The sequence below is a fragment of the Astatotilapia calliptera genome, chromosome 18 (assembly GCF_964374335.1).
Source record: "Astatotilapia calliptera chromosome 18, fAstCal68.1, whole genome shotgun sequence".
In the NCBI taxonomy this organism is placed as follows: Eukaryota; Metazoa; Chordata; class Actinopteri; order Cichliformes; family Cichlidae; genus Astatotilapia; species Astatotilapia calliptera.
Genome location: NC_137439.1, coordinates 1,242,800 through 1,253,125, shown reverse-complemented (window position 1 = coordinate 1,253,125; position 10,326 = coordinate 1,242,800). Strand labels below are relative to the sequence as shown.

Below are 10,326 nucleotides of genomic sequence, written 5' to 3'. Positions count from 1 at the left end.
CGGTAGGTTCTTTGGAAAGTCTTCTGTAAAATTATGGTTAAACATGTGACCTACAGTCTGACGTGCTGTGGTCAGTAAAAATGGAATCATGCTATATAAATGCAATTAATCCAGAATAAAAACAATCTCGCTGTGTTTTTTTTCAGCTTTTATTACCACATCACACAAAGAAATGATTGAAAGGACAATCTGTTAAACATAACTGTGACATTTACATCATCAAGCGAGACAGAGTTTAATTCATTCATAAAAAACATCAGTGACAATATGTAAAGATAACATAAAATCAAACTTTTTGGATCAATCAACAATGTATTAAAGGATAACTTCTATAGAGAGTTATTAACAGATGTATGATAAACAGGTAATATGATATTTATACATGATATACACGCTGAAGCTCAGTGAACTTCAAGTTTCATCCAGTCACACAGAAAGTTGTCCTCTTGGGATTTCTGTGAAGTTTCTGAAAGACAAAACATAAAAAAGAAATTTGATTCATGTGAACTGAACCTGCTTTAATACAAACAGTAAAAACAAACGTCACATGCTGCTGGTTTGAAACTTGACGTGTGTTATTGTCACAGTTTCTTTTCTATCCAGGAGATACAAGAAAAATGACACATTTAAATATTATCTAAATATGAAAACTGACCAAAAATATTCCTGCTGTTTTAAAATAAAATGTAACTGTTGATTAAGACGTCAGGTAGCTCTCCTTTCTTTAACCTGGTCCTGTGAGAGAGTTTTCAGGACTTTGTTGACCAAACCAACACCAAGAGAATCGTTTTCAAATGTAACAGTTTCTGTTGCATGTAGAAGAAATAAAAGAACAGCTTTTCATACAGACAGAGCTCTAAAGAGTATCAAAGAGAAACCCATGCACTGTTACTGAACCACGCGAGTCACAGGTGAGGACTCTGTAATATCCTCTGCTGCTTCCCACAGGGAATTTTAAACTCTGATAATCTCAAAGGCAAAACAAAAGATTTTATAAGATCACCCAACGTTCATGAGACAGAGTTTAGGAAGTTTGACATTCACCTTGGTTTTATCCACATCCCTGGATTAGACGATCAGGGAAAAAACAACTTGTTTTCTATCTCGAGGTCGATGTATAAACTGGATCTTCGTGTGTCGTCTTGTATCATTTCCACTGAGGCAACACATTTCCATGGACCGTATTTATCATTTTTTAGGATTTTTTTTTGGTCAGTTAAAAATATTTCATCAAATTTTCATGTTTAAATATTTGAAATTATTTTTTTTTGTTTAAGAAGTCCAAACCGTTACCAAAATGATTTTATTGCCTCAACGTGACAGGATGTGGACTATGAACTCTGATCCAGAGCTTTGATATTCCAACTCCCAATGGACATAAAGCAGATTTCCATTTCTAACATGCTCTCAGTTTATATCACAGCTTGACTGATCCTGGGTTATTCTGCAGTCCTCAAATGTGGAAAATTGGCAAATGCAGGTAAAAGTTTCCCAAATGCAGGCTGCATATTAACTGTCAGTGGTCTGTGTACTAAAACGTTTTCTTCTCATTGGAAAATGAACAAAAAGGTTCAATAAAGCTCAGAAAACATGTTTGTCTGTCTGTGTGTGATGGAGATAACAGTCAAACATCTCCCCAGTCACCAGGCCACAAATACAAACACGTTACATTTGTTTTGTACTCACACTGACTAATCCACAGCCGCAGAGTCATTATGATGTTAAAGATGATGGTCTTGATGAAGATCACTCTGAGAGCCAGGATGGTCAGAGACATGAGGTTCACCTTTGGATCTGCAAACAGCACAATCAGAAAAATGTCAGCCAACAAACACAAACAGCTTCTTTCAATCCACCTGTTTAATCAGATCTAATACATACCTGGCTCCAAAACATCAACACATGGGCTGGGATCACCTGGAGCTGAAGAAAATCAAACAGATAAAAGTGGTAATTAGCTTCATTTCAAAGTAAATCTTCCTTTTGAGCAGGAATTTCAAATTTCACACTTATAGCAGAAACAACAAAATGTAGTCTGACAGTAAAATACATATATGTAGGTTTCTGTTAAGATTAAAGTGTTATGTACACACGATGTTCTTATGCAAAAGTAGATTCAGTGGATTGGGGAATTACATATCAAAACAATCTGCTACTTAAATCCAAATGTGAATATCAAGCTTTTGATTGATGACACTTTTCTGAAGTATCAATGTTTTGGGTTTTTTTCCCAATTATGTCATTAATTATATGATGAAAAGAATTTGTATGAATTTCTTGATACTTACATTCACATTTCTTTGCATTTCCGCCTGGAAAAATCACCTGGTTGTACAGATCCAAGTTTGGTGATATTGCCACAGCTTTTGTCTCACGGAATTCCACGCTATAATTCCAATGATGTGATGCTGCTTTGTGTCTGCTGAACCCAGTTGCCAGGCACGCCGTATTGTTGACTTCTCCCACTCTGAAATAGGATGGCTCGTACTCTGTCCCTGAAAAACACAAACGAACAACTCATGAACAAACTGGAATAACGTGGAATTATCTGCATTCGTCTCAAAACCTCTGATCACTTGTTGACCAAAGAAACGAGGTTTAATCCAAAGAGACGAGTTCACTCACAGACACACTGTGATTCAGACATGGTCAAAAACATCTGAGCTGCCAAGATCAAACTCATCAAAAGGATAATCAGAATGATGCTGCACTCTGTAAAACACGGTTTCGAAACTTAGTAAAACTCTGCTGATGGTGTTTGTAGAGTTTTCCATGTTATTAACACGAGAACACTTTCACTTAATGGCCTTTCCACTGGAGGTTTCTCATGTGGATTTGTCTTCATTTGGTCCACAGCAGGAATTTACTACTTCATCACAACACAATTACAACTTCAGGAAGCAGCTGTTGTGACTCACACGAGTGGACATATATATGTTGAAATTATTTATCTAATATTTTAAGTTAAATATATATTTTTTACCAGCGTTATAAAACATGTTACGTGACTCAGTCTTTCGTTTTAAAGTAACTTGTTTAAAGTACATTCATGGTGTTTGGTGCAGTAGTTTCATAAAAACAAGTTATTTGTCTGTGTTGTAGTATTTAGTATTAAATAAATATAAATCTGTTCACAAATACTGTACTCAATTAAATTATTAAATTGGAGCTTTTTAGTTATGAGCGCCTGCTTGCTATGTATTTATACAAAAGTTCATTTAGTTTCAAAAATATTTTATACAGTGATGGTCAGATATTACTTTATATTACATTAAGTGCAGAGTATTTCCTATTGAGATCATATATTTAACTCAGTTCTGAATTCAGGAAAATGAAAAACATTTAATAATTTCAGTTATACTTCAGGTTAATCAGACGATCCACTTACTTGAGGATGAAATTAGTGTGATTCCTGATCCAAATATGACTTTGTAATTATTGTTATTCACACTGCAGCTAAACCAGTTACAAAAACCAGTGCAGCTCTTAACCATGTATATGTAAATAATACTAGTTTAGTAAATGTCTGTCATATTGTTTTACTTTACTGTAATATATCAGTAACATTACAAGCATGTTTGAGTTTTTGTTAATTGCTAACAGGATACAATTCTGGTAATAAAAAGCAACCTAACATAAAGTTAATGATTCAGAGATTGTGTTTGCCTCTGAGGTGCACGTCAGGAAAAACAACTGAGACAATGTTTAAAATCATCTCGCTGACTCACTTTGTTTGACCAAAAATTTGGTTCCATCACCAAATATGAGTTTAGAGGCTTCAGATCGCTTCACACATTGTTGTGGTGTTGGACAATTACTGCTCTTCACCACATACAGTTTATTTATTCTTTAAATATGAATCATGATTATAAGATCACTGTGTTTAATTTAGTGTAAGACTTTTGAAATGTGACAGAGGAAAAAGGTACTTGTTATCATTTCACCAAAAATATAAAAGAAATAAGTTCAACATCAACACTGTCATTTGATGGGTGTGAAAACATTTGATTTAAAGAGTGTTTGGATCTAGTATGTTGCTTCTGTAACCATCAGAGTCACATCATTAAGTTAAAGTATAAACTAACGTGCGCTTAAACGTCTCACCAATTATAATAACAGTACGTTTAATTTCAGATCCTACATGGAGCTCGAGCTGGATATTTTACTTGCTTCCTTTAAACAAGACGTCACCAACAGAGCATGTTTGGGACATGCAACGATAACAAATGTTCATGTTTGAAACTTACTCTTTAGTGATGAATCAGGATTTACGTTTGTTTACTGAGTTCTAATATTTTAGGATGTTCAAAAATGCTGAACATGTGTGAACAGAAAAATAATTTACTGATGGAAACGAATTTACATTTAACGACCGCACTGATACGACCACCCTAAACACTGCAGACAGATTATACGTAAACGCACTTACGTGACTGTACAGTAACTCTGACCCCAGAAGCAAAAACCAGCTTGTTGTTATTACTGTTCACACAGTGAATCAGTGGCATTCAAAAACTCAAACACTCCGTGTTTCACTCAGCTTCTGGTTCTTTTGCTAAATAAATAAACACATTTTTCTGTGTTATATAAAATGTTTCCCATCATTACAACCTAAATCAGAAATTCAGAAACAATAGTTTGGTTTACAGTTTGTGTTTTGCTGACCTGGAAGAGTTTGTTTGATTTAAGTAACATCATCTGTCCAAACAAAGACTGCTGCTCCTGTGGTTCCATCATCGCTCACTAAAATCACTCAGGTCCCATCAAATCCATTCAAGTTAAAAAGACTCAGTCTGGACTGTTTGGGAGTCAGAGCTGAAGTTTCCTCTTTTTCTCCACATCACTACTTTATTTTGTTGCTGTAGAAGCTTTTTTCTGAATAACACTTTTTCACTCACTTGTTTGAACTCTCAGACGACTTCCTGAACCAAAAATCAGTTTCCAATTATTACTCTTCACACTATGAACGATCCAGCAACAAAAACCTGCGATTCACATGCAGCAGCAGCAGCAGTGGAGCCCAACAGACAACAAACTGATATTAACTGAGTCACTGATCATGTGTTTACTTTTTCCCTTTTCCCCATAATCTCTACAATTTCCTTTTGTTAATTATGTATTTAATTAATCTAATTGGGTAAAAGATCCTTTGAGGTTTCAGGTAAAGTATCCAGTGTTTAAAAGAAAGAAGGAAAAATCAGCCAAATGAAACTGTGAATAAGGTGAAGCTGATCGAAGCTTAACTGAGGTTAAATGTATTTGTGTAATAAAAAACATGAAATAATAAATAACATTAAAAGTCTCGACCATGTAAGAAAATCCCAGCAGGTTGACTCTGTTCATCTGAGTTATATTTGTTTTCAAAGACTTATTTTTCATTACATTCACAGATTTGTGTGTGTGTGTGTGTGTGTGTGTGTGTGTGTGTGTGTGTGTGTGTGTGTGTGTGTGTGTGTGTGTGTGTGTGTGTGTGTGTGTCACTAAATGTGATAACAGAATTATCTTTAGGAAATTATAGGATGTTTTTGCTCATGTCATTTAAATCTAACATTAAAAGAATGATAATATTTACATTTTTAAAGTTGCAGATGCTGATAACGTCTCTTCTGTCAAACATGTGAGATTGGTGAAGTCGTGATTATTTAGAATTCTAACAATGTGAGATTTACTAAACATCGAACGTTGATGTGCAGTTTTAATGAAGGGAAACTCTTACTCTGATGTATTTTCAGCTCAGTTCCTCGTCCAAAGATCAGCTTTCGTGTCCCATCATTCACACACTGACTTACTTCATCACAGAAACTGAACAGGTCAAAGTGTCGCCTGCTGTTTATGGATCGAGGACATTTAAGTGCAGAAGTAGTCAGAACCAGTGTCTCTGGCCTGCTTAAACCTTAAAACCAAACATTAAGCTGTCATGTGAATGAAAAGCATTATTTAAGGACATTAGTTCACTCACTCATACCTCGCACCCTTAAAGCTGCACTTTGTAACTTAAATGGTTATATAAATATACAGTGTTTGGACTCTTAGAATGAACAATAACTATCAAATTAAAATCAATTTAATAACTAATAACTTCTAATAACGCCTCGTTTTTCTTCTTCTCTTGCAGTAAACACGACTCACTCACTGTCAGAGAGGATGAGTTTCATTCCAGATCCAAACTGTAGTTTTTCATCAGCTGATGAGAAGACTGATCAATAACTTATCTACACCTTACAGGACGTTTGTGTTCAGTGTCATTTTTCTCTTTGCATGTTTTTAGATAAATGATCTTATTTAAAAATTATTATTTACTAAAAATCTTTTTTGAGAAAAAATATAGATCAGTATTTTCTGTGACTTTAGAAAAAAAGTCATATTCCAAATGTAAAATGAGAAGTGTTCAGTGATGTTTGTTTGTTTCATAAACCTACTTTTCTCTATTTTCAGCTCGGTTCCGTCTCCAAACACGAGTTTTCCCGTCCCATCATTCACACAGTGAAACACTTCTTAACTTAAACTCAGTAATCAGCTGACATCTTCACAGTAACTAATAACATATATAATTATAAGAGTAATGATATTAACAGCTAAGCACGTAGGATCAGTCGTGTATTTACCTCAAATTTAACCTAAAAGACTGAAACTCAGTGATCATAATCTTATTCATCAACTTTGGTTTGCAGATGAAGCTGATCGTTTCAAGATTATTTTGGGTTGTTGAAATATTAACTTGTAAAATCTCTTAAGAATACAATAAATACAATTACTCCGTGTTGTGCTGACAAACTGTGGCTCTGTAACAGACGTATTAAAGTGTAATGATGTTCAAGAAGACGTCAGGACAAAAGAAAAACGGTTTCAAAGACAGAAAGGACCCATTTAGTTCTGAGTCATGATTAATAAATGATAAATGGCTCACAAGTTTGAATAACCAGCCTGGTTCCACCTCCAAAGCGGAGTTTTCTGCCTCCAGAGTCAGTCACACTGCACGCTGCTGCAAACCAAAAACCTGAACTACAAAACTGCATTTAGTGTAAACGGTTTGTTTGTGACAATAACTGCTGATAACTCAGTGAAGTGTTTCTTACATATAAACTCAAGTTTCATGCATTCAGTCATGAAATTATGAAATTTTGTCCAACAACTTTCTTGAACACATGAAACTATTGTAATGTTTCTTTTAAGTAACTGCAGGCACTTTACATTTACTGCTGAATTATGACTTTTTTCAATGGTTGGAGTTTAAAGCATGTTTTTGTGTGTAATGTTGTAGAGTTAATCTGAATGATTGCTCCGCTGTAATGTTGTGACTGATAACTTCTATACACCATCTTTGGATTATGAATAAAACGAGCTTACAGGCATCAACTGTGAGTTTGGTTTAAGAAAACAAAACCCCAACAAAGTAAATCACATCTGCATCTGATGACAATAATTCACCAGCTGATGTTACAATAACAGCTGACCTCACTTTTACTTAAGACTGAATATTAATGTAGTAAAACTACCTTCAGTCCCATCTACAGTTCAGACTTACTGGTTTCTACATGCAGAGTTGTTCCAGTGCTGAACAGGAGCTTAACGCCGTCATTCACACACTGAGAACAGACTCAGCAAAAACCAGTGAGGACTCAGCGAGGGGCGAAATACATGAAACCAGTTTAAGGCTGGACTTTTGTTCCTGTGTTTATAAAGGATTTAAAGCGACTGGAAATAAAAAACACATATTGTTACCATAAGGTAGACGTGGCAGTCACAATGTAACTGTAATTACCAAGGTTACCAAACCTCCACGTACTGAACTACTCCTTTGGTTAAACAGATGGACTTACTGAAGCCTTCACCACAGGTGAGTTTCTAAAGCCCAGAGTCAGTCACACACTCAGAGACTGAAACAGCACCATGAAGTGTGATACATGTAGGGGCCCGGTGAAGAATAACCACAGAGACATGTTTCTGATGTCAGTCATAGTGATTTAGTTCATCATGTTTTTGAATTATATTATGTGATATTTATTCTCCTGTGAGAACACCATCTGACCATGATGAGGTCAGACTTCATAAAAAACGTAAAGTTATTCCTTTTATTTTTACATGATTTCATTTTAGTTGTTTTGATGGCTCAGCAGGAGAACAGCGAAAGAAATTAGGATTTATTTTAAGTCTTCTTTCTTCAAACAAACAGACTGGTTTACACACTTGACTCAATGTGTTTTGGAGTCAATTAATAAAAAAACTGTTTTTTATTAAAATGTTTTTGTTTTTAAATCTCAGAGTTAAACTGATTCTGTTAACAGCTGTTTAAATGTTCTGACGTGTGGCACGTTAAATCTACATGTGACTTTTATAAATCATTCTTTTCCAACTGAATCAAACTCCAACACTGTCATCAATAAACTGTATTATATATCTGGAATATTTGAATCCGACTCACTGCTGTTTACAGTCAGCTTAGTTCCTTTTCCAAAGAGAAGTTTCCAGTTTGCTCCTGAGGCAGTCGCACTGTAGAGCTGATCTCAGCATTAACTGGAGTCAGAATCAAATCACTGATGATGGGACAACTTTGGCGTTTTGAAAACTTTGTTACTTTTAGTACGTTTTTTATCTGTGAGACAGTGAAGAGTAACAACATGCAGATGTTCTAGAAACAGACTTTGTGTCTACTTTTACTTCACAGATATCTGTGGACTGCTGGTATAAATGGGGATAGTTAGCTGAGAAACGTCCGCTGTATCATTTCTGTTCCCTAAATAAAAACGACTTACTTGATTCAGTTCTAACTTTTGTGCCCAAACCAAAGACGACTCTGGAGTTTCCGTAGCCAGTCACACAACAAAAAACACAATCACACAAACTGACTTCAGTTAAATGCATTTCCTGAGTGCACATGCCCACAAACAACATATTAACTTATTCATAAAACATCTTTGGCTAATAATATTTTACTTTTTATTTTATTTTTTACCAAATCTCATTTGGCTTAAAATGAAATATTAATATATATAAAAATATAAGAGTAGCCAAAATCTACACGTGACAGTTATATGCAGGTCAGAGTGTGATGACGTGTATGTCAGGTAAACATTAACAACATAAGTGATAATTACAGAACTGAAAGTTTAAAGTTTCTGTCCAAATAAGTAAAAGACAAACTCAGATGTTTACAAACACTCACCTGACTGAACTATGAGTTTACTACCAGAACCAAAGACCAGCTTGTTTCCATAGTTATTCACACAGTAACACTAACAGTGACATAAACCTAAGAGATAAGCTCTGACACAGAAACTAAAATTAGTGCTGATGAAATGTGGAATAATCCAAAATGCAGGAATAATTTTCCATGTTTGGTTTTTATTACTAACTGTGGTTTGATTTAACGAACTGCTGGTAATAATTCCACTTACTGTCCATCACCGTCATTTTTATGCCGTTCCCGAAAACTATTTTCCAGCTCCCCGTCCCAGTCACACAGTGTGTGTGCGCTCAGCAAAAACGACCTGAGAAGGTCGTCGTCTGTAAGAAGCTGTGCGCTAATCAGTAAAGAACTGCTAGATTACTAGATTATTGGTTTGTGGTAATTTATGTGTTATGTTTTTTATCTTTATAGCTAAAAACCTCAACATAACTAATTATAACATGAAGAATATCATTAAACTGCAAACACATACAGAGGCTGAACTGTGTTTGCACAGATGTGAACAGTTACAGTATTACAGCCATGCGCCTGCTGGGTTTCTCTCTGTGTGTGATTGTAGGGTCTGCCTTACAGTATGAAGCACCCTGAGGTGACTGTAGTTGTGATTTGATGCTGTATAAATAAAACTGAATTGAAAATTGAATCATTACAAGAACTGTGTTTGTGTCTAATAATAATAATAATAGTGTGACATTGTTTGGGATGTGAAAAAGGACTTACTGGAGCTAACTGTCAGTGTAATGCCAGAACCAAAGCTGAGTTTGGATGATCCAGAGAACGTCACACTGTGACCGCTGTCAGCACTTAAACCCAGAGCTGCAGGTGAGCGTGAGTGAACGTCTTCACCTTTAAAGGTGTTTAAATAAATCATGAACGTCTTGATTAATCGAACTGCAAAATGAGTAAAATCAGTTGATTTAAAGTCATTGTCGACAACGCCACATAAAGGACTCACTTGGTGTTTAGTTGTTGCAACACGTGTAACTACTTAGGTAACTAAAGTACATGAAAATTATTTTTAAGTCCGATACTTAATATTTACTAAAGTTACTCACTGGTTACTATGGTTACTTTGGTCGTCCCTCCAGCTCACACAGTGGAGGCAACATGAACGTTTACCCACAGCAACGATGGGCAGA

General features: G+C 35.3%; 1 protein-coding gene across 1 annotated transcript; it reads right to left on the bottom strand.

Moving 5' to 3' along the window:
• Positions 1–375: 375 nt before the first annotated feature.
• On the bottom strand, positions 376–9,426 carry LOC145421723 (uncharacterized). The gene is made up of 5 exons (XM_080292423.1): positions 9,396–9,426; positions 2,289–2,495; positions 1,882–1,923; positions 1,687–1,794; positions 376–466 (listed from the first exon to the last, which is right to left on the bottom strand). Coding segments are annotated over exons 1-5 (375 nt in total). The 5' UTR covers positions 9,412–9,426; the 3' UTR covers positions 376–464.
• Positions 9,427–10,326: the final 900 nt, after the last annotated feature.